The sequence below is a fragment of the Martes martes genome (genome assembly GCF_963455335.1).
Source record: "Martes martes genome assembly, chromosome: 12".
Taxonomy (NCBI): Eukaryota; Metazoa; Chordata; class Mammalia; order Carnivora; family Mustelidae; genus Martes; species Martes martes.
Window position 1 is genome coordinate 35,064,890 of NC_137900.1, and position 25,478 is coordinate 35,090,367.

At 39.1% G+C, this 25,478-nt stretch overlaps 1 protein-coding gene across 4 annotated transcripts in view; it reads left to right on the forward strand.

Moving 5' to 3' along the window:
* Positions 1-2,189: 2,189 nt before the first annotated feature.
* Positions 2,190-25,478, forward strand: part of UHRF2 (ubiquitin like with PHD and ring finger domains 2) — an 84,874-nt gene continuing 61,585 nt past the window's right edge. For 2 of the 4 annotated variants that reach the window (XM_080819595.1, XM_080819596.1), the window contains exons 1-3: positions 2,814-3,303; positions 8,682-8,915; positions 21,113-21,372. In XM_080819595.1, the coding sequence (XP_080675721.1) occupies positions 3,151-3,303; positions 8,682-8,915; positions 21,113-21,372 (647 nt within the window). In that variant the 5' untranslated portion in view covers positions 2,814-3,150. Of the gene's footprint in view, positions 2,334-2,813; positions 3,304-8,681; positions 8,916-21,112; positions 21,373-25,478 lie in introns of those variants that run through there. The other 2 variants (XM_080819598.1, XM_080819597.1) reach the window with 2 other exon arrangements.

A 25,478-nucleotide genomic window follows, 5' to 3' on the forward strand; every position in this document is an offset into this window, starting at 1 on the left:
GAGAACATAGGCAGTAACCTCTTCAACATTGTCCACAGCAACTTCTTTCAAGATATGTCTCCAAAGGCGAAGGAAACAAAAGCGAAAATGAATTTTTGGGACTCCATCAAGATCAAAAGCTTCTGCACAGCAAAGGAAGCAGTCAACAAAACAAAGAGGCAATCCCCAGAATGGGAGAAGATATTCTCAAATGACACTACAAAGGGCTGATATCCAGGATCTATAAAGAACTCCTCAAACTCAACACACACAAAACAGATAACCATGTCAAAAAATGGGCAGAAAACATGAACAGACACTTCTTCAATGAAGACATCCAAATGGCTAACACACACATGAAAAAATGTTCATCATCACAAGCCATCAGGGAGATTCAAATCAAAACCACATTGAGATACCATCTTACACCAGTTAGAATGGCCAAAATTAACAAGACAGTAAACAACGAGTGTTGGAGAGGATGTGGAGAAAGGGGAACCCACTTACACTGTTGGTGGGAATGCAAGTTGGTGCAAACACTTTGGAAAACAGTGTGTGGTGCCTTAAGAAGTTAAAAGTAGAGCTTCCTTATGACCCTGCAATTGCACTACTGGGTATTTACCCCAAAGATACAGATGTAGTGAAAAGAAGGGCCATCTGTACCCCAATGTTCATAGCAGCAATGGTCACAGTCGCCAGATTGTGGAAAGAACCAAAATGCCCTTCAATGGATGAATGGATAAGGAAGATGTGGTCCATATACACTATGGAGTATTATGTCTCCATCAGAAAGGATGAATACCCAAGTTTTGCATCAACATGGACAGGACTGGAAGAGATTATGCTGAGTGAAATAAATCAAGCAGAGAGAGTCAATTATCATATGGTTTCATTTATTTGCAGAGCATAAGGAATAATACGGAGGACATGGGGAGATGGAGAAGAGAAGGGAGTTGGGGAAAATTGGAGGGGGAGACAAACCATGAGAGACTGTGGACTCTAAAAAGCAGTCTGAGGGTTTTGGAAGGGCGGGGGGTGGGGGTTGGGAGGTTGAGTGAGCCTGGTGGGGGTGTTATGGAGGGCATGTATTGCATGGAGCACTGGGTGTGGTGCATAAACAATGAATTCTGGAACACTGAAAAGAAATTAAAAAATAAATAAAAATTTAAAAAAAAACAAAAACAAAAAACTAGGATTATAATTCAGATATATCTCAATCTATTAGTTGAATATTTAAATGTTCAATTACATTACAATATGCCATCTAACTTAGGTCAAGTTGTACCCCATCCTTACACTTCCAGATCATTCTAGTCCCCCTTGTATCATTATTAATTGTTGTTTAAACTGACAACAAATTACTTAGTACTAAACAATTCTTTAGTATTTTCATCTTTTCTAAATCTTACCTGAACTAGGTAGCTAATTCTCTGTATGCAGGGAATTAAAGAAATTCTTAACATGTCTTCACAAAAGTATAGCACATTTTTATAATAGCAAATAGCTATTCCTTACTGGGGCAGGTTAGAAGTGTGCTTTACATATCTCCATCATCTCATTTACACATGTAACGAATATTCAATATTTGCTGTACTTAAATCAGGAGCAGATCAGATGAATTATATTTAGAGGATATAAGTGAATGTAAATTTTCAGGAAGGGCAGAGACCCAAAATATGTGTATATATTTCTTTTTTTTTTTTTTTCAATCTCTCCCTGTTGGGCCATCCTTCTTTTATGTTTCTTCTGGACTTCACCAGACTTATAATTATTTGAATTGGTTATTGCAAAATTGCTTCTCTACCTTTACGGTAATAATTAGCACCAGTCTGAATATTCAAGTTATGGATTTTGGCAAGTATAAAGTCCAAATTTTGTGATATGTATTATTTTATATTTATATCCCTCTATATGTCTCTTCTTCCATGTGTCCTCTTCCTTCTTATGAAAACATTTTCATTTTAAACAAACCCACTGTTAGGTAATCCTGCGTTGGGCCTATTTCCGAGAATTTATTCCTGGTAGAATCTTTTGAGTTTTTTCTCCTGAGGTGTGTAGTTCTGCATCCTTTATAAGTGTTTTCCATGACCCGTCAATCCCTTAGTCAGAGGCACACTAACAAGGAAGGTCCACAAAAAGAAACGTCCGATTTTGGCGAGCGGCCCTCCTAAATAGCAACACCAAACTTCCGTGGCCAAAGGTCCAGGCCTGAGCGCGTTGGGTCGGAAGGCGATACCAGCGGGACCCACGGCCTGCGGACCTGAAGCCTCCACCTAGGCGCAGCCGCGGGAAACCACAGGAAGCTGGTTTCCGCGCGAAGACAACATTCAGGCTCCGCGGGAAATTCCGGCCGGGTAGGAAGTTCGCGAAGCAGAAGGGTCCTGAGTCCTTTCCGGGCCGCGGGCCCAGCTAGGCCGAGACGGGCCGTGTTGGGCTAAGCGCGGAGGAGCAGCTCACTTCCTTATGTGCGCTCTCAGAAATTTAGGCCGCGCCCGCTTATTTTGGGTGTGTTATTGAGACCACAGAAACCGTATCCGCTTAGGCCTGAGGAGTCGCTAGCCCCCGGGTCCCAAAAGCAGGACTAAAACGGGGGGGGGGGGGCGGTTGTAACCGCGCGAAACCCGAAGACTAGAGGGAGTTTCCAGGTCCCAGGTGCAAGAGAAGCGACAAGTAACGGCTCTCCGCAGCCCCGCCCTATCACCCCGCCCTCCCCGCACCCGCCCATTTTAGATCTCTTTGGTTTCTAGCCTTCTCCTCCCTGCTTCCCCACCCCCGCAGCTTCCTCTTTAAGGCGGAGCCGGGCGTCGATCTCGCGAGATCCGGGTTGGCGCCGTGACCTCCATGTGGGAGCTAGAGCTCTATAAGTAAACACTCCGCGCGGCGCAGACAAGGCTTCTTCCTATTCGTGAGGTGGGGGCTGCGGTAGTGGCGGCCCGACTGGTTCCGGTTTCCTTCCCTTCTCAGCTCCGCTGGGCAGGCGCGCGGATTAGGACTCGCCGCTGCCTGTGGGGTCCCGGCGTCTGGTCGGTTTCCCTCATTTGTGCGCGCGCTGTTCCGCTGCCCGCGGAGAGCCGGAGCTGTTAGGGAAGCGGGCCGGGCCGGGCGGGGCGCGGCGTCCGGAACTCAGGGGGAGACAAAGCCGGGCCAGTCTCCTCCGCTCCCGCCGCCGAGATGTGGATTCAGGTTCGCACCATCGACGGCTCCCAGACTCGCACCATTGAAGACGTGTCTCGCAAAGCCACAATTGAGGAGCTGCGCGAGCGGGTGTGGGCGCTGTTCGACGTGCGGCCCGAGTGCCAGCGCCTCTTCTACCGGGGCAAGCAGGTGAGGCGAGCCCACCGCACCCCTCGGGAATCCTGGGGAGAGGGCTGCAGGGCGCCGCTAGAACGCGTGGGCTGGGCGGGCCCGAGGGCTTGGTGCGCCGCGCGCGTAGAAAGCACCTGGCTCCACTTTGGGTGTGCAGCGCGCGAGGCTCAGAGTGCAGGCCCAGGCCCCGCCGAGGGGGCGCAGCGGGGTCCGTACCAGCCCCAAAGTGCAGGTGCGCCTGGTAGGGTCAGAGGCGGAGGCGCCCAGAGCGCGGAGACCTCAAACCCCCCCCCCCTTTCTCAGCGGGGCGGTAGCCGCTGGCACAGCCCGCCGTAGCGCCTGGGATCCCTAGCTTCCCGCCCTCGGCGGGGTCGGCGCCCCTGGAGGCGGGGAGGGCAGCGGGCTCTGGCGGCCATGCCACAGCGCTGGTGGGGAGGGCCGACGGATCCGGCTCCCAGGAGCGCTAACCCGGCTAACGGCTCGCGTTGCTTTCGTGGCTCCTCTGCGCTCTTGGCTCTCAGACAGCAGGGGGGAAACTTAAAACTCATTTCCTCTTAGGCTTACGAGCCCTAGTTCTGACTCTCCACTGTGAAAGGGTTAGAGCACACTGAAGATCCGAAGGGTTTCCAAAACTTCTGGCTCCCTTCCCTCACCTCTTTTCTGGAATTGGAATCCGTCTTGAAGATTAGAAACTTGGGCTGAAGGGGCGAGCTATTGATGTAATTCGGGATCGGTTTTAAACTCCTAGGTATAGGCAAGAGAGGGTGATTTATTCCCAGAGTGGAAAGGAGTGTGAAAGACTGGTTTGCTCTTTTTGCTTCTCCCCTTCTGATGTAGTCCCCCTCACACAAACTTTTAAAACAGCAACTGGAGCATAGCCAGCGGTACATACTTGAAGGCTGAAAGTGGTTTTGGCAGTGAGGGTGTCTGTGGGTGTCTCTGGTAGTTGTATGGTATGACCGTGCTCTGGCCCATTAAAGATTTTTCTTATCCGACAAGTCTACACCTAGAGACCCAAGTGTACTCAATTTTGTCTTCCCCGCCCCCAACTAAAAAGGTGCATTCTCCGCTTGGTTAGACCACAGTTTGGCTTCATTTCTGTGGTTTGGAATAAATGTAGCTCTTTGATTTAGTGGAAGTACCATTTTCCTATAGCCACAAAGTATTTGAAAGGAATATTTTTCTTCCCTTCATAGGCTTAGCTTCAAAAACTGCCCAGAAACGTCAGTAACAAGATTATACTTTCAGAGAGAAAGAGCCAGGGTTTATTTTAATTTGTTTTTAAATAAATGATAGCATTTTTGATAGGTGTTTGAAGCTGTTTTGTTGATCCTTTACTGTTTGACTTAAAAAAAAAAAAAAAACCAGTGCTCAATTCAGTTGTAAACTTGGCTTTTGAAATCATACATGTTAAACACCACCTAGCTTTATATTGCTATACTTTCAATGACTGATACCTTATTATCTTTTGGTCAAAGATAAAAATTCTATGATCACGTCTTCTGAATTTTGTTTTTTAGCTAAGGATATAATAGTACATGAATTGCTGGGATACTTTGGTGACTTCAGCACAAGAAATAGAAATGAAACATTCTCATGTGTTCCTGGGAAACTCCCAAAGTCTAATTATCAAAAATACTAAAAACATGCACCTGGCTGTCTTGAGGAAAAAGTAGAAATTGGGTTAAATTCAGGTCAACAAAGTAGACTTCCAGTAAACCAGGAAACTCTGTTCCAGGTTAGGGAAAAACTGTTGAGGATAATTACCTTTTTGTACTTATTCTCCCAGGACAGTTGATTACTCACTACTTTGATTTCTGCAGCTCATTGATAAACCAGTATGGACCGTTGGTGCCCCATTGAGTTGAAGACAGAAGGAAGACAGCTTCAGCTGTGTATACTTTGTGAGCTGAGGAGTAGCCATGGCAGTGATTATTATCTCTCTTCTCTTTTACTCTTTGGAGTTCATAGTCTGTGGACAGGGTAGTAGGTCTATAGCAACTACTGGATTTGCATCACAGTGCTGCGCCTAGCTTATAGAATGCCTTTCTGCTTATTGGAAAAAGTCACCCCTTTACTGCTACATAGTGAAAAATGTAAATAAAAACAAATTTACAGCGTCTCTGACGTAAATGGTACCCTTTCCCCCTTATTCCTCACCCCTTTTATGTGAGGTTTGCTGCTGTTAGTTTTTGGTATGTATCAGAATCACTTACAAAGTCCCCAGGTGATCTCTATGCAAATTAAATTTGAAAAGCAGAGTAATTGTGTAATTGACTCCACTTTTGAGGGTCAAAATAGAGGGCAGCAATTCAGGGCTTTTAAAGTTCTGGTTAGAGTAACCTCACTTGGATATTACTCTGGTAGGTTGAGCATGCATCCTGAGGATTAGCTCTTTAAGGAAGAGTTACATTACGAATCTCTAAATATTTTGAGAATCCAGAGCTTTTCCTACTTTGAAAGGATTCTGTCACTTCCCCTCTTGCTTTTGTTTATACCACTATAGGTAGGACATGAATCAGAGCTGAAGGAAAGCTGAATAGTACCCTTTTGCCCCTGGAGTCTTAATTTTTACACGGAATGCAAAGTGAAAGCATTTGCCTATTTAAACAGGGAGAGAGAATGTGTGTCTTATCTATATTATATATATGATGTGAAAGGTACGGGAAGGTTGTTTAAGGGATGCAGGTCGAGGGCATTAAGTTGTCAGTAGCCCCTTCAGAATGACTTCTCTCACTGCCTTCTCAGTCATTGTCAGTTGGTGTTTGCTTCCTAGTTTTATTTTGCATCACTGTTGCAGTTCTTCCTATTACCTGGAATTTCTTACTTCAACCCAATACTAGACGGAAGACTGAAGTCTGGCAAAAATCAAAACACTCTAGGGCCATTTTTGCACCTATAGTATTTTAAATACTGTGCTCCCATCTTTCCTTGGACAGCAGTTCCCAAACATTCTGTCCTGTGAGACATTGATGGAATATTGTTACATGCCTGAAACTCACAGGTGTTTGTGATTTCTAAGTGACTCAGTCCCTTCTCCACTTGGGGTATAAGTGACAGTAACTTCCAACCAACACTTGTGCTAAATTTGGGAAAACTTCACTACTTTTCAAGTAACAATTCATTCCAACATTCTTTACAAAAGCCTAGCTGTGTGGAAGTTAATTATGCAATGGATAGTAATCACTATTTTAGGAAAACTGGAAGAATACCTTTGAATTAGGGAAGAAGTAGATAATTCGGGTAAAAGTGGCTGTCCTAGCAAGCATGAATAATTGAAGGAAATGTTGCATGTTAATGTGGGCCTAACTTCACCATTAGGGCCTCATGCCTTGATATGCAGTGTTTTCTGACTTAAGACATTGCTTTTCCTTTCAAACCAAATAACCATTTGAAGCAGCTCATGTGATTTTGACCAGTCACTTAGAAACTCATCAGAGGGATTGAGTATAAGAATGTCCCTGCGGTCACTCTGATTCTTGTGCCTCAGATTTCAAAGGAAAATTATTTGTGGAAGCACTTTGAATTTCCAGTTATTTTACCACCTTAACAGCTTGCTTCATTTTGGGAAATGTCTTTCCTGTTAATTTGCATAGTGTATTACTGGGGGTTTTTTTGTTTTGCATGTTCTCTACTGTTAAGAATTTGTTTTTATCTTGTACTTGGACACTCATAATGTGCAACAGTTGTGTGTTTAATCAAGCTGTGCTTTTTCAACAGTTCCAGACTAGTATGTTCTTACCTTTTGGGGGCAAAGGGGTATTGGAGAATGTCAAAAATGAAGGTGTGAATGTATAGGTTTTTGGCTCCTTGAACTTTTCTCCAGGAGTTCAGGATTAGGTGGGAGTTGTGTTGTTGTTTTTTTAATAAAGTAAGCAATGATGATCTCTAATCCCTATAAGGGTTTATCTGCTTATTGACTTGGGAAACTCCTTTGGGCTTATTTGGAATAAGCATGTGAACCAGCCTGTGAGATAGTGTCTGATTTCCCTACTGGGAAATTTGTGAATTGTTTGATCCTTTATTGTAGTTAAAACTGTGAATATGTATAATGTGTAGGATTGTGCTAGATGTGTTTTGGGACAACTTGAATTAAAATGATTTAGTATATTAGTAAGTTTATCATTTAATGACAAACTCATTCTTCCCTTTGGTGGACTTCGGAAATACCTTATTGTGTTTAGGGAGTTGAGAATGAGGATGGTTATTACATACAAAGAAGGGGAAAATGAACAGTGATTAAATTGGTAATGTTTCTAGGGAAATGCTAGTTTTGATCTTCAATGGAGTTTGGTTTTCTTACTGTATTATGGTAAAAAGGCCAACGGAATTTTATAAAGAAACAAAATGGGAGACTATTAGTTTTCAAGGATTTCTGTAAAAAAAAGGGGGGGGGGCACCAAAACCTAGGTGGCTTAAAACAGAAATTTATTGTCTCCTGTTTCCAGAGGCTGTGAGTCTGAATGCAAAGTATCAGTAGTGCCATGTTCTCTCTGATGGCTCTAGTAGAGAATCCTTCCTTGTTTCCTTCAGCTTCTAGTGTTGCTAGCAATCCTTTGTAAATTCCTTGGTTGTAGATAATTGCTTTAGTCACGTGGCTGCCTTCTCATCTTTGTGGTCAAATTTACACTTTTCATAAGGATGTCAATTACAGTGGATTAGGGCCCACCCAATATGACCTAATTTTAACTTGATTACTACTACTGTAAAGACCCTGTTTCCAAATACTCACATACTGAGATATTTGGGATTAGGACTTTAGTATAATGGGGCGGTGGGGTGGTCACAATTTAACCCATTGCAGAGACCTTGCCAAAATATGGGTAAGTTGCAAGATAATTTATTCATTATTCATCCTGGAAGACTTTTCATGATACAACTTGACTACCTTTACAAATGAATAGAATTAGAGAACTTTAGGCAAGTGGAATAGCATGAACAAGACGTGGAATTCCTGCTTGATTAAAAAAAAAATTGCAGTGCTTTAGAAACATAAAATTGTTAACTTAAATACGAACATAAAACCACTCACCTTCAAAATTCACCTTTCTTAACAGTGGATTCAGGTACTGTTAATTTAAATAAAACTTGGTGAGAAACCTAGGGTTTTTCTGCCTACATGTTGAAGTCACGTAAGCAATGATATGTTTTTGGTTTTGGTGGCTGTCTGCATTCCGGATAGCTAATGTGGAATGATTCTCAAGAATTTATTGAGGTTCTGAGATGCTGCTGCCATCAAAAGAGGCCATAAAGTAGTAAGAATGGTTTAAGTATCACTAAATTGCTTTGCTATTTTAATAATTGGGCTAGGACATTTGGGTGACTAAAGATGTGGAAAGATCAAGTTTTGAGAGAAGCATTTTAATCTTTTAATGTTTTTTATCCTTTTTTTCCAGTTGGAAAATGGATATACTTTATTTGACTATGATGTTGGACTGAATGACATTATTCAGCTACTAGTTCGCCCAGACCCAGATCTTCCTAGCACATCTAAACAGATTGATGTACAGGCCAAACCCTGTTCTAATAGCCCACCTAAAGTAAAGAAAACCCCAAGGGTGGGACCTTCTAGTCAGCCGTCTACATCAACTTGTGATTTTCTTATTGATCCTGGCATTGGGCTATATAAGGTATGTTGTCTTCTTTAGACTTGATAGTTGTGAAAATACAGATGTCTCTTCTCTTAAGGATGTTGCAAAAAAGTGAAGATTGATTGTCATTTGAAAGTAAAGACTGAGCTGTTAATACTTTAACTTTTAAAAGTCTTACAGAATTGTGCAATATGTACTTTAAATGTATAAAATGTGTACGTACAGCCTAAAAAATACAAAACAAATACCGGTGTAATTCCACTGAAGCTAAGTAGAATAATGCCAATTCCTTTTTAAAGCCACTATCAGAACATATCTTCCTTTCTCCTTAAGGAGTAAACTACTTACTCTGAGTATTCTGATCTTTTTTGTTGTAGTGTTATTACTTTTGTTACCTCTAAAAAAATGTTTTGCTTGTATTTGAAGTTTATATAACAATTCTTTTTCTCAGCTTTGATTCTCATTTTATTAACATACCATAACATATTTAATCAAGGATGAATAGATAAATTTGGGCTTTTCCCAGTTTTCACCTGTTTTGAACCTCCTTTATGTGTCCTGGTGCACTATTCTAGAATATCTTTAGGAATTTTTACCTAGAAATGGGAGTGCTTGTTCACTCCCAGGATACTGCCAAATTGCTCTCTACAGTGTTCTTTTGGTCTGCTTGTATATCACTGTGCTTGCTATTCTAAGTACTGTAGCCTAGTATACTGTTATCTCCCTATCCCATATCTCCCAAATCTAATCCTATTTAAGGGTGTTTTGGTGTTTGGCTTTTAAAACTTGCATGTAAAAATTTTAGAATTAGCTTGTCAAACTCTACAGATAAGTAATACAGGATTTGATGGGGATTGTGTCTGTAGAATAGCTTGGAGAATTGACAAGTCTACAATGTTGAGTCCTTCATTCATGGACATGATAGATGTCTCCACTAACTTAGATCTTTGATAGCTTTATCAGTTAGTTTTCTCTGCATATCTTATTTCTAGTGCCTGCGTTTTTAGTGCTATTATAAATGGTTATCTATTAAAATTGTGATTTGTTTGCCTACATATAGAAAGGCAATTGATACGTTTATTGACCCTTGTATCTACCAACTTTTTCAAATGCTAATAAATTTTGTAGAAATAATTGAATGACAGTTTTGCTTCATCCTGTCCTATCCTTAAGACTGTTTTTTCTTAATTCTTACCAGTTGGCACAAATTGGGACCAAGACTCAATTTTTCAGAGCATTTTTAAGGCTAAAATTAAAAATTAGCTGAAGTAATTACTTAGGAAAATGCAGATAGAGGTAATTTTTGATCTAAGGAAAAATGGAAACAAATCCATATATGTAGAATCAAAAAAATTGGCCAAGAGCTATATGTCAAAAGTACCTGGCCTAGATGGCTACAGTGATGAATTACCTTAAACCTCTAAAGAATAGATAATTATGTGGAAGTAGATGAATTTTTTTAAACCATACCAGCATCGTGCTTAATGGTGGGGAAAAGCCAGAAGCATTCCCATTAAAAGACAGGAGCCAGACAAGAAAGCAGCCACTTATTGCTGTTACTTAACATCTTTCTACATGATGGAGATAGACAGGACAACAACAAAGTAGAATTATTGGAGAAGGCAAAATTATTATTTGAGAGCACAAGTGAGCACAAGCAGGAAGGAGAAGTAGGCTCCCCACTGAGCTGGGAGCCCAACTCAGGGCTTCATCCCAGGACCCCAGAATCGTGACCTGAGCCAAGGTAGACACCTAACTGAGCCACCCAGGTGCCCCCAAATTTAGAATTCTTAATATTGAAAGCCCACTTTCCATATTGTCTACATTGATACTACCCCTTTGAGTAACCAGTATTTTCTGTGTTGTTTTCTTCTTCTTCTTCTTCTTTTTTAAGATTTTATTTATTTGAGAGAGAGAGAGTATAACAGTGGATTGAGGGGCAGAGGGAGAAGTAGACTCCCTGCTGAGCAGGGTGCCCAGTGTGGGGCTCGATCCCAAGACTCCAGGATCATGACCTGAGGTGAAGGCAAACACTTAATGGACTGAGCCACCCAGGTGCCCCTCTGTTTTCTAAATAAATTTGTTTTAGAACAATTTGAAGTTTATAGCATAATTGGGAAGATACTACAGAGTTTCCATATATCCAACTTGTGGTTTGCCCTGTTAACCAATACTTTACATTAATATGATACATTAGTTATAAATGAACCATATCTTCTTAGATTTTATCTAACATCCTTTTTCTATTCCAGAATCCCATCTAGGATACCACATTATATTACATTAGTGCTATACTAAATAGTTGTTGAATCTCCTTAGGTTCCTCTTGGCTGTGACAGTTTTTCAGACTGACTTTGTTTTTGAAGACCTTGACAGTTTCGAGGAGTACTGGTCAGATATTTTGTAAAATACCCTTCTATTAGGATTCATCTTGTTTTCCTCATCATTAGACTGGATTTACATATTTTTTGGAGGAAGACCACAGAGGTAAAGTGCTGTTTTTATCACATTCTACCTAGGGTACAAACTACCAACATTCTATGTGCTAATTATACCTTAGGTTTTTACATCAGTAGTAACTTGCTGTACTGTTGATGTGACCCTTAATCACCTGGCTGATGAAGTAGCATTCGTCAAGTTTCTTCATTGTGAAGTTACTCCTCCTCTACCCCTTTTTCATATTATATTCTTTGAGATGAAGTGCCCATATGCAGCCCACACATAAGGAGGTGGCTTGGTTACAACTCTACTTCTTGAGGGCAGATTATCTACAAAATGTACTGGGAATTCTACATGGGAGACTTGTCTCTTTGCCCTCATTTATTCAGTTAGTCATTCACATCAGTAGGGATATTTTCCCCTGTGTCCCTTTGATATACCTCCATTATTGTGGGAGATTTTTGTTGCTTTTGTTAAAGCACTTTCAGGCACTAGAAGATGCATCAGGATCATCTTAGTTATTTCTTACCCCAGCCCTAGAATGGTATTAGAAACCAAGATCTAGGGTCTAGGTATGTTCCTTACTACTAGAGATTCTTATATATCCCTGTATCTCCAGTATATAGCCATCTGTATATTAAACTTACATTATTTTAACTTTCTGGTTAAGGGCAATAGTTCAGAAGCTGCTGCTTTTGACTTAATATGTTTTAGGCAGTGCAGGCATGAATTTATTTTCAAAGAGGGCCAGCTTATATATGTATCTGTAGGTCTGGGCTGAAGGTTAAGCAGTTCTAGTCAACCTAAATTCTTTCTCTTTAGCACGGGTGCCTGGGTGGTCAGTCATTTAAGCAGTGTGACTTTTCGTTTCATCTCAGGGTCATGGTCTCAGGCTGTGTGTTGGGCTCTGCACTCAGCACAGAATCTGCATGAGATTCTCTCCCTCTCCCCCACCTCCTGCTGACACGCTTGAGCTCTCTCTCTCAAATCTATTAAAAAAAAAAAAAAAACTGTTGAGCAGATTTCTCCATACCCTGCCATCTCCACCCTAATTCAAAAAAAGCATTATGAGAAACTACGACTCTCAGCAGATCTATGCTTTTTTTTAATCATTAGCACTTTGACTATCAACTACTTCGAGTACCTAACTTGTTAAATATGTTAGTTTTTGTTTTTTAAAAGATTTTTGAGAGAGAGCATGCAGGAGCAGGGGGAGGGGCAGAGGGAGAAGCAGATTGAGTGCTGAGCAGGGAGCTTGACACAGGGCTTGATCCCAGGACCCTGCACTACCGAAGTCAAAGGCAGACTGTGTTACCCAGGTACTCCTGTTTTTGTTTCATTTTAAAGCGGATTTTGGGGCGCTTGGGTGGCTCAGTGGGTTAAAGCCTCTGCCTTCGGCTCGGGTCATGGTCCCAGGATCCTGGGATCGAGTCCCGCATCGGGCTCTCTGCTCAGCAGGGAGCCTGCTTCCACCTCCCTCTCTCTCTCTGCCTGCTTCTCTGCCTACTTGTGATCTCTGCCTGTCAAACGAATAAATAAAATCTTTACCAAAAAATAAATAAATAAAGCGGATTTTATTGGGCCGCCTGGGTGGCTCAGTTAGTTAAGCGACTGCCTTCAGCTCCGGTCATGATCCTGGAGTTTGAGGATCGAGTCCTGCATCAGTTTCCCTGCTCAGCAGAGTCTGCTTCTCCCTCTGACCCTCTTTCCCTTCACCTCATGCTCTCTCTCGGATAAATATAATCTTTAAAATAAATAAGTATTCTATTTCTAGGATGACACAGGAGTGGTTTTTTTGTTTTGTTGTTGGGTGGTTTTGGGTTTTTTTTTTAAAGTAGGCTCCACGCCCAGCATGGAGCTCAACAAGCCTGAACTCACTACCTTGCGATCAAAACCCAAGCTGGATCAAGAGTCAGGTGCTTAACCTACTGAGCCACTCAGGTACCCCTGTTTTACTTTGTTTTTAAAGTAATCTCTATATCCATTGTGGGGCTTGAACTCAAAACCCCAAGATCAAGAGTCACATGCTTCTGACTTGTTGGCCAATCACCTGATACCTCACTTTTTAAAGAACCTTTATATTTCATATTAATAGCACAGAGGTTAAGAAATTTAGCTTTGTCATCAGGCATGCTTTCTTTTTTTTTTTTTTTTAAGATTTTATTTATTTATTTGACAGACAGAGATCACAAGTAGGCAGAGAGGCAGGCAGAGAGAGAGGAAGAAGCAGGCTCCTGGCCGAGCAGAGAGCCTGATGTGGGGCTCCATCCCAGGACCCTGGGACCATGACCTGACTTGAAGGCAGAGGCTTTAACCCACTGAGCCACCCAGGTGCCCCATCAGACATGCTTTCAAATTCCAATTCAGCTTCTTCCCATTTGTACAAATGTATTACGTTTTATGTTGTTTTCTCTTCCTCATTTAGAAACATGCCTATCTGGAACTTAAACTCTGAAAAGGCTATACTGTTGTTTGTAATGTTTAATCAGAGCTGCATTTAACTTACTAGTTGAAGAGGCTGTCAGATTTATTTGCTTTTTTTTTATGAAGCTCAGTAATTGTCATAGGTATTTGAAATTTTCACTGATTTTTATTTTTTGAGAGCATGAGCGTGCAAGAGTGTGCATGGTTGTGCATGAGAGCACAGAGAAGAAGCACACTCCCCCACTGAGAAGGGAGCCCAGCTAGGGCTCAATCCCAGGACTCTTGAGATCATGACCTGAGCCAAAGGCAGATGCTTAACCATTGAGCCACCCAGGTGACCTGATTTTTTTTTTTTTTTTTAACATAGAAGTGCTTATTTCTGGATAATTCATCCATTGGATGAATATTTGGTTATCTTTTATATATTTGTACTAGATATTAGAGATGGGAGGATAAACAAATGATATTGCCCCCTGCTTTCACAGAATCTTACTAGCTATTAAAACTTACCTTTGGCTAACCTGAAAACACTCAGAAACTGCTACTTTTAAGTTTATTTGTTGTGAATGTTTTCCTTTGAGCAAGTCTGTGACTACTATATCAAAATTTAATTTGTTCATAGATCACTAATATTGGGACGTTTTGTTTTTCTGTTTGGTTTGGGGTTTTTTGTTGTGTTTTGTTTTGTTTTGCCTTTATCTTGAATTCCTGCTTATGTCATTTGTGCTACGTAAAGATTTTCCTTTTATAGATATAGGGCTTTCTATAATTAAAATTGCTTTATGGATGAGCAAACAGATTTGGAGCTTTTCCTTTTTGCCTAAAATTTTCCTTGGCCCTCATGTAAGTGGATACAGAAAGTGAATTTTCAAGTCAGTATTTCTCAAAACTGGCATAGGTAAACATTTAAACATTAAAAAGATCTATTTTTTTAAATAATTCTCTTATTTAAAAAATAGAATTTTAAACTGAAGTTCTTGTCCACCATAATTCTTGTTTTGTGCTATTTGAGGTCTAAAATGGACCAAATGTTGCTCAGTTATCTTTTCATATGTTGTAAGAAACCGGGTATGTCGTTAATCACACTCAGAGAGCCTGTGGAAGATTGTGCAGAGGCTGGGTACATCCCTTTCCGTGATCTCTGGGAGGTAATTTTCTCAAACAAGGTGGACTTTTGATATCTAAATAGTTCAATTCTGGTTTTTGGATGTGGAAACTTTGAATGACTCACAGCAGATCCTACTGTTGAAATGACTGTCATCTTGGCCTAAATTCTAGAATGAAGATAAATAAGGCTGTAGAGTTTAGATAAGTTAACTTTTTTAGATAAACTTTTTACATGTATTCTGATGTTCATTATAGGAAATAAAGGGGAAACCTCTCAATTACTAAGTGAAAGTCATGGATTTTTTTTTTTTTTTTAAGATTTTACTTATTTATTTGACAGGCAGAGATCACAAGTAGGCAGAAAGGCAGGCAGAGAGAGAGGAGGAAGCAGGCTCCCTGCTGAGCAGAGAGCCTGATTATGGGGCTCGATCCCAGGACCCTGGGATCATGACCTGAGCTGAAGACAGAGGCTTTAACCCACTGAGCCACCCAGGCGCCCCAGTCATGAATATTTTAATATCTCCTATCTTTTATAACACAGTGCAGCTGTGCTTCTTGATTTGGTACCTTTTTGATTATGAAACATAATAGACAATACAAAAAAATAGAGTTTAGTGAAATGGGAAGTCAGTGTCTGTAAATACCACCAAATTAGGAAATATAAAACAGTATCCCAGGAACTTCCCATGGGCCCCCTCTTGACTATTACTCCTTTCTCCCTAGTTATAACTAATATCCAAAATTCTGAGTAGTTATTTCTTCACTTTTTATTAGCTTGATCCTGTCATTACCTCTTAATAACCTTTAATCTATGTGTGCATCCTTTATTTTCTTTCTTAACTTTATGTAAATGGAACCACATTGTATTTTGATTTGTAAGTTTTAGAAAAAACATGAAATGAGAGTCATGTTCTAATTCAGAAATCTTTATCAGCTTAGTTCCCACTTACAGGTGTGTATCCCCTGAGGCCTCTAGTTTGTTTTGTAACTCATTGGAAAATAAGGACTTCGTATTTTAGTTATTAAAGGAGGTAATGTACATAATAGTAAATTGCTAATATTGTTACTAAGGAGACTATGGTATTAAGACTATACTGAGACTTAATGGGTCTTAAATTTGTACATATGTCTCTTTAGTGGAAGGAGACAGTTGTTTTCATCTGTGCCTATGCTTGCTAGGTTGACACATCATGTGGATTTAGTTACCTAATCTCTTAATACACAGTAAAGTATGTTATTGTGTAAAGAAGTTGAGGCTGAGACAGGTTAAATAATTTCTTCAAGGTTATACCTAGTAGATGATAAACGCAAACTTAAACCTAGGTTATCTGCAGAGCTGGTGTAGGGTTTTTGTTGTGTGTGTATGTGTGTGTACCTAAGTTTGGAGCTGGTTCTTAAATGAGAGAGCTGGTGTATCTTAAATGGAACATATAAAGTACTTGGAAAGTATACCTGATATAGTAAGTTCTCCAGTATTTGTTGGTATTTCATTTTTTAATGATTTCTCCTTGTCTCCCATACTTTTTTTTTTTTTTTTAAACTCTCACCTACTTGGATATGGAAGATTCTTCTCTAAATGTGGCTGTATTTTTTATATGAATAAATCCAACGCTTCAGCTAACATTTATGTGATTCGGTTTTTAACTTTTATCTCATAACTTCAGCTCAAATACTCCAACCCCATTAATTTTTTTTCCTGTATCTTTTATGATTTGACATCTTTGGGGGAGGTATTTTCTGGCGAAGGATGGACAACTTCTTTCTAGAGACAGTAAACAACTTGTCCGAGCCCTCCTCTGCCCTGTGGGGGGAGGATGGTTTTATTTAAGAATTCAATTTATTTATTAAATGTAGAGAGATTTACATTTTTCTATTAAAGTTTTTATTTTATTTCCAGTATAGTTAACACAGTTATATTAGCTTCAGGTGTGCAATAAGTCTGTTTCATGGTTTCTCTTTTTCTGTTGATTTTCTAACTGGCTTATTTCACTTAGCATAATACACGCTGGCTCCATCCATGTTGTTGCAAATGGCAAGATTTCGGTCTTTTTATGGCTGAATAATATTCCTATGCACACATGCATGCGTGTGTGTGTGTGTATGTACCTCTCTACACATTGATTATTAAGGAACACTTGAGCTGCTTCTGTAATTGTCTATTGTAAAACTGCTATAAACATAGGGGTGAATGAAACCTTTCAAATTAGTGTTTTGGTATTGTTCAGGTAAATATCCATTAGTGTGAATAGTTGATCATAGGGTAGTTCTATTTTTAATTTTTTGAGGAAACTTGTACTGTTTTCCACAGCGGTTGCACCAGTTTGCATTCCCACCAACAGTGCAAGAGGGTTCCTTTTTCTCCACATTCTCACCAACACTTTGGTGCTTCTTGTGGTTTTGATTTCAGCCATTCTGAGAGGTGTGAGGTGGTATCTTCTTACAGTTTTGATTTACATTTCCCTAATGATGAGTGATGTTCGGCATCTTTTCATGGTCTGTTAGCCATCTGTACGTCTTTGCAGAGATGTCTATTCATGTCTTCTGCCCATTTTTTTTTTTTTAGATTTTTTTTTTTTTTTTTTTTTTTTTTTTTTTTGACAGAGATCACAAGTAGGCAGAGAGGCAGACAGAGAGGAGGAAGCAGGCTCCCCGCTGAGCAGAGAGCCTGATGCAGGGCTCGATCCCAGGACTCTGGGATCATGACCTGAGCCGAAGGCAGAGGCTTTAACCCACCGAGCCACCCAGGCGCCCCTTCTGCCCATTTTTTAACTGGGTTATTAGGGTTTTGGATATTGCATTGTATCAGTTCTTTATATATTTGGATACTAACCCTTTATGGATAATGTTATTTGCAAATATCTTCTCCCATTTAGTAGGTTGCCTTTGAGTTGTTTCCTTTGCAGAAACTTTATTTTGATGTAGTCCCAATAGTTTGTTTTTGCTTTTGTTTCCCTTAGGAGGCATATCTGGAAAGAGGTTGCAATAGCTGATGTCAGGCACGTTACTGCGTGTGCTCTTCTCTAGGTTTTTGATAGCTTTAGGTCTCACATTTAGGTCTTTAATTCATTTTAATTTTTTTATTGCGTATGGTGAGAGAAAGTGGTCTAGTTTTATTCTCCATGTGGCTGTCCAAATCTTCAACACTATTTGTTGAAGAGACCATCTTTTTCCATTGGCTATTTATTCCTCCTCTGTTGAGCATTGACCATGTAATTGTGGATTTACTTCTGGTTTTTTGCTTCTATTCCATTGATCTGTGTGTCTGTTTTTGTGTCAGTACCATACTGTTTTAATTACTGCCACTTTGTGGTAGAACTTGTAATTTGGAATAGTGATACCTCCAACTTTGTTTTTTTTCCTTTTCAAGATTGCTTTGCCTATTCGAGGTCTTTTGTGGTTCCATTCAAATTTTAGGATTGTTCTAGCTCTGTGAAAAATGATGTTGGTATTTTGATAGGGATTACATTGAATGCATGGATTGCCTTGAGTAGTACAGACATTTTAACAATATTCTTCCAATCCATGAGCATGGAATGTCTTCCCATTTCTTGTGTCATCTTTTTTTCTTATATCAGGGTGTTACGGTTTTCATAGTACATGTCTTTTATCTTTTTGTCTAAGTTTATTCCTAGCTAATTTTACTGTTTTTGATGCAGTTGTAAATGGGATTATTTTAATTTTTCTGCTATTTCATTATTAGTGTATAGAAATGCAACATTCCGTACATGGATTTTTGTATCTTGCGACTTTACTGTGAATTCATTTATTGCTTCTAACAGTTATTTGGTGGAGTCTTTCAGGTTTTCTAAATATAGTATGTCTTCAAATAATGAGAGTTTTGCTTCTTTCTTACCAATTTGGATGACTTTTAATTTTGTCTAATTGCTGTGGTTAGGTCTTCCAGTGCTAAGTTGAATGAAAGTGGACATTCTTGTCTTGTTCCTGACCTTAGGGGAAAAGTTCTCAGTTTTTCACCATTAAGTAACATGTTAGCTGTGGGTTTTTCCATATAAGACCTTTATTATGTTGATATGTTCCCTCTAGACCTACTTTACAGAGTTGTTTTTTTTTATCATAGCATATCATAACTTTATATCATATCAATGCAGTTCTTAATTTTCAACTGGATTACTATGAGATTAAAGAAATTACCATGGCAGTATCCTGTTCTCATGTTATTCATGTAAGTTGAACTATCCTTTTCTCCATATTCAAAACCCAGGCTTTACAAAGGATCTTTAATCTCTTGCATGCATTTTGACTCATTCAAATTTGACGTAATTCAGTATGTCTGTGTAATGTGGAGAATCCTTTTTTAAATTTAGAAGCATTTTTTTCCCACCCAGTTTATATGCATTGTCATGAATGGTCAACTAGAGAATTTGCAATTCTTGTTTACAGTTGTTAAGTCCAAGGTTGTTTTACTCAATGCCCTAACTTTAATGAGATAGGAAGTTCTCTTTTGAATCTGCAATGGAGTATTTTCAGATTGCCTTATGTTTCTGTTACCTATTTCAGTATCAACTGTATGCCCTCTATTCTCTGCTATAATGAGTGCAAAGTGCTACAGAAAACCTTACATTTTGATTTGCTGTGAAAGAGTAGTCTGTTTATTCTCCCAAGTATGATCAGCCTTCACATTGATTATTTTTTGTTTTAGCTAATGTTGCCTGTAAGAAAGTGTCTTTAGGGGTGCCTGGGTGGCTCAGTGGGTTAGGCCTCTGCCTTCAGTTCGGGCTGGGGTCTCAGGGTCCTGGGTTCAAGCCCCACATCGGGCTCTCTGCTCAGTGAAGAGCCTGCTTCCCCCTTTCTCTCTCTGCCTGCCTCTCTGCCTGCTTGTGATCTCTGTCAAATAAATAAATAAAATCTTAAGTTTAAAGATACTTTTTTTATCAGTGACTGTTAGGAAGAAAAGCGCTTGTGTCCACTTAATGCATAGATTAATGTATGTAATATATACTGTGTTTCATCTCTGATTTTTATCTTTTAATACCTTATTTCATCACTTAACTTTTGAAGTTCCTATTTACCTATCCTGTCATCTTCTCATCAGTCTTCCTAACACAGTGGCAAGAACATAAACCTCAAGGTTGATGTCTGCAAATTCTAGCTTTACATTTCATGAGCTTTCACTTGGAGCAAGTTAACTTGTCAGAGCTTTTAATTTCTTATCTTGTAAAAGAGGAATTATTAAGCTTGTTAGAGTTCAACAAGCTTAAAGAGAGACTTGCATAATATATGGATATTTAACTTTGAGTATAAACTCCACCCTGGCCCCAGGCTATACAATCCGTCAGAATTCTGTTGGATAACTTCAGTGGTCTCTAATACCCTCAGGAAGAACTAGCTTGATTGGATGATCATCTTGTATTAATGAGGTCTTTTTTCTTTTTTTCTTTTTAAGGGCTTTAAAAAATGAAAAAAGCTGAAGGGGGTGGTCTCTAGGTCTCCTGGTTATTGCTCTTGAAAGAGCCTCACCTTTAGACCAATTGTCTGATTTTTTTCTGGAGAGATTTTGTGTGTGTTTGTGTGTTTTATTTAACCAGCTTCCACATTGTAACTCCTGATACACATGGTTTCTAATGCACTGTTTTCCTTTTGTCAGATTGCATGTTTTAGTTCTGGATTATCCACTAGACTTGAATACATCTGTTTTGCATCTTTGCAGCTCTGTTCTCTTTATTTTCTCCTTTGAGGTATTAAATAATGCATTTGCTAGTGAGTTATTAACTGGTGATAGAACTTACCCCATTTTTTATAGATGGGTTTGCTAGATTCTTCCCTTTATAAATGTTTATAATTCCCCCATGTTCAAGTTTTTTCTGCTACTTAACTGTTTTCTGTTAGACTGACTATAAGTTATCTTTAGGATTCTGAAGAAATTAAGCAAATCAGTAACAGCCACAATACTAGGAAGTCCTGGATTTTCACTAAGTGACATTCTTATTTAATGACTTGCTAGAACACTTAGGTACACAAGAATGATATTTCTAAAAGTCTAATGTAGACCCAGGCAAGGAGTAAAGAAAATACCTATTTCATTGAATGAAATTAGAAGGAAAGTTAATTTTCATAATAGTAAATAACAGATTTGACAGTATAATCCAAAAAGAATAGTTTTGATCTAATCTTTCTAATTACTTTAAACAGGAATAGCTGCAAATGTTGGTAACCATGATAACTCTCAAAATAACTTGAGTTATAGTATGGTTTTTGAAGCAATAGATGAAATTAAGCTTCATTAACTAATTTTAAACTCTTTTTAGGTAAATGAATTGGTGGATGCCAGAGATGTCGGCCTTGGTGCTTGGTTTGAAGCCCGTATACGTAGTGTTACTAGAGCTTCTGATGGACATTCACGTGGCAAAACTCCACTGAAGAATGGCAGTTCTTGTAAAAGGACTAATGGAAATGTAAATCATAATTCCAAAGAGAACACAAATAAATTGGACAGTGTACCCTCTACGTCTAATTCAGACTCTGTTGCTGCTGATGAAGACGTTATTTATCATATCGAGTATGATGAGTAAGTGCTCATGCTGTTGAGGACTTCATTCATATTTTTGTTTATAGACGCAAAGCCTTCCATTTCAAGATTGTTTTCAAATAATAGTCTTTCTGAAGAAATCTTTTAGGGGTCATATTCAGTCTGTTACCCTTTTAGTGGTTGTAACAAGGGCTTCTTAATGCTCAGTCATCTCTGGCTCCTAAGTGGTTTGTTTTTGACATCCTAATGTCTGGCTTAAGTTAGTGTGTAAGGGTTTCTTTGTCTCTTCCTATATGATCTAGTTTTGGGGGGGGTGTTTTGGTTTGGTTTTCTTGGTATTTAATAACGTAGAGTATAGCTATTAGGATGAGGTTGAAATGCTTTTTAAATAGCTTATTGAGAAAATTCACATACACAGTTTACTAATTTAAAGGGTACAATTCACTGTTACTAGTGTGTTCACAGGATTGTACATTACCACAAACCAATTTTAGAACATTTTTATCCCCTCCCCCACAAAAAAACCCATACCCAGCAGTCACTCCCTTTCCTGTCCTCTCAATGAAATGTTTTTAGATGTTCTTTTTTAAAATTTATTTTATTTTTTAAAGATTTTATTTATTTGACAGAGGGAGAGAGTGAGCGAACGCACATGAGCAGGGGCAGAGGGAGTGGGACAAGCAGGCTCCCTGCTGAGCAAGGAGCCTGATGCGGGACTCAATCTCAGGACCCTGGGATCATGACCTTAGCCGAAGGCAGCTGCTTAACCGACTGAGCCACCTAGGCGTCCCAAAATTTATTTTTTTAAGATTTTATTCATTTGTCAGAGGGAGTGCACACAAGTGGAGAGGCAGGCAGAGGGAGAAGCAGGCTCCTCTCTGAGCAGGGTGCCAGATGCCGATGCCAGACTCAGTGCTGGGATCCTGGGATCATGACCTGAGCCACCCAGGTGTCCCGTTTTTAAATGTTCTTATGAAAACAGTATTAAGAACTTGCCTTGAGGACTGAAATTTCAAAATTGATTTTTTTTTTTTTAAACCTGTTTTCAAAATTCTAGTATAAATGTTACCATTGGGGCAGATTTAGTATTTATTCAGCACACTAAACGAACTTGTTATCACGCAAATGATAACCTTAATATGAATGGAAAATATTAGGCGACCAAATCTTTTTCAAATATAAGAGCTCAAGATCCTTAAATGGTTTTAATTCCCCCCCCCCCATAAAATCGTGTAAAAGACTTTGGTGTTAACCGAGATTTCCAGGATGCCTAGAAAGGGGTCAAAGGTAGATCTCATTAGTCATTACTTTTCTGATACTTCCTGTGGTGTGGCTAACTTGCCAACATGGTTTATTTCAAATGAGACCTCATAAAATGAATAGAGTATCATGTAACCAACATGTTGAATGAATATTAAGATCCAGAATTGGCCAGAACTGGCAATATTGGTAAATTGAGTCTGGGATAGAAAGGGATTAGAGTTGGTGTGTTGACAGTAATCCGTCTCTGAGTTTGTGAATGTGTCACAAAGACTATTGAGGACTGTAGCTATCTGTATATCTGGTATCAACAAGTAGAGTTCTTGATTTGCTTTGAATTTTATTTCTTAGAGAATAGAAGAAGAGTTATTTGGCGAAAAAAAAATTTTATGAAATATCACTGTGAGAAATAGTGTAATCTTTAAACGGTAAGTGAACTAAGGCTTATTAAATTTTTAACAATTTTAGTGGACTCGGTTTTGGAGTGAGACTTTCAAGGGATAGGCCTGAGTTTGGTGTAATATTAGGGCACAAATCACTATACCTTAGCATGTATTTGGCTGTTTTTTTGTGGGTTTGTTTGTTTTTGTTTTTGGAAGGAGAAATTTGTCTTGGTTAGAATAAAGGTTAATAAAAGAGTCTAAATCCAACGTGCATGAGAAGACTAAAATTATTTTTCCTAAATACTTTTATGTGATAGTATTAAATGTTTCACTGCTGGCAACTTAATGATAGCTGAACTGTCTTTGAGAAATAAAAGATGACAAAAGCTTAAGTGGTAGGTGAATGTCATTCACATCTTCAAAAAGAGAAAAAGACTATATAAAACAAAGTGTAAAGTAAAATAGATGAGCTTTTGGATAAGAGTCTCAAGGAACAGAACACTGAAAAGAATCATGACTTAGAAAGAATCATGACCCAATATGGATATAACAAATCTTTCAAAGGTTTGTTCCTTATGGTTTTTGGAAAGTAAGTTAAAAACTGTAGTAAAGTGCCTGTTGTTGTCAATAAGTTAATAAACAAGTTCTTGATTCCTTTGATGGAGGCTGCATTGAGGAGTGCTGTTGGACTGTGGGGGTTTTGTTGTTTTTTGTTCTTGTTTTTGTAAGCTCCAAGTGAGTCAATAGAATGTGGCTATTAAGTAGTTATGTTGTAAGGATGTTTTATCAAAAGATAGCTGGAATAATCAGGGTAATGTTAACGGTTGTACTGAGCTGGTTATTCCCTACGTGGAATATTATTTAAAAATACCAGCAGGACCTGATGTATCTTCAGAGTAGAACCCAAAATGTAAAATTATGATGAAAGAACTAAGTATTTAGTTTAAAAAGACATGGATCATGATAGCTTTCACATTTTAAAAGTTCTGTGTAGGAGAAAGTTCTTTACAACATAGGTGGTAAATTTAGGATAACCTAAACTTCAAAACAGTCAAATCTCTGAAGAGAGAATCATCTGCCCTGAACAGTGAGCAATAAACAAGCATTGGCCCTCTTCAGTCATATAGTTAGTGAGATTAGTTAGAGACACTACATTGCAAAGAGAACTTATAAAGTTTAAGTGGTTGGATTAAGTGAACCCTTATTAATTTTTACTTCTGCAACAGAAGTTCTCAGTTTTTTTGGACTTAAGCTTACTTAAATAGGCCTTAAGTACTTAAAAGCTACCATCCCATTCTCTTTTTGTACTGATTAAGTCTTGTCATTTCCCTCAGTGAACTAACCTCATTTCTCTCCTGTTAGAGTAAACTGAAAGTAATCTGCTTAATTAATAATCATATCTCCAAACATCTGAGTATAATAATATAATTTGAGCAGGCTGTCATTTAGCCAGGGCAGAGAGGTATATGGGACCAAGGAACCCCAAAAAGCCAAATAAAATCTTGTGGTAGACATGGTTCTAAAACATAAATTTGTTTTCCTAATCTTTATTTTTCCTTCAAAAATTAAAGATTAAAACCTTGTAAATTCATAAACAGATTGAGATTTATCTGAAATATTTTAAGATTTAAGAGTTTTACTGTTTGTAAGGGTTTTTTTGTTATTGTTTTAAATTTATTTGAGAGCACGTGCAGCACTAGTAGGGCGAGGAGCAGAGGGAAAGGGAGAAGCAGACTTCCAGCTGAGCAGGGAGCCCAACTCAAGGCTTGATCCCAGGACTCCGGAATGACCTGAGCTAAAGGCGGACACTTAACCAGCTGAGCCACCCATGTGCCCTTTAAAGGTCCCTTTTCTGTAGATTCTTTGATGGACATAGACTGAATTGTTGAAGGTTTCTAGTGAAGATCTTGTACTTCATCATTCATAAGGCCTAGATTAGGCTTGTCAGTTTTATGGTTCACATCTACTGCAAATAATAGAAAGCGGATATGTGGTGGTAGCATCAAAGTGCCTGGTACAAAATAGTAGTTGTGGGGGTTTTCTTTTCATAATTGCTGTTTGATACCACTTATCCTTTACCCTTGTCTTAACAAGGGCTTTGTATTTTTAGAACTCAACCAACGTCATAAGTACTTAAGAAAAGAGTTGGTAGTAGGAATGTTAAATTTATACCTAAGAGATTTAGATTCTAAGAAATTCTGAAATCTTTAAGGTTTTGTTTTGTTTTTTTAAGATTTATTTATTTATTTATTTGACAGACATCACAAGTGGCAGAGAGGCAGGCAGAGAGGAGGAAGCAGGCTCCCTGCTGAGCAGAGAGCCCTATGCAGGGCTCTATCCCACGATCCTGGGATCATGACCTGAGCTAAAGGCAGAGGCTTTAACCCACTGAGCCACCCAGGTGCCCCCTCCTTAAGGTTTTTAAAACATACCTGGTTAATGAGAATGTACAGCATGGCTGTGAGGAGAGCTGCCATTTTTCCTCCCAAAGCCATGATTACC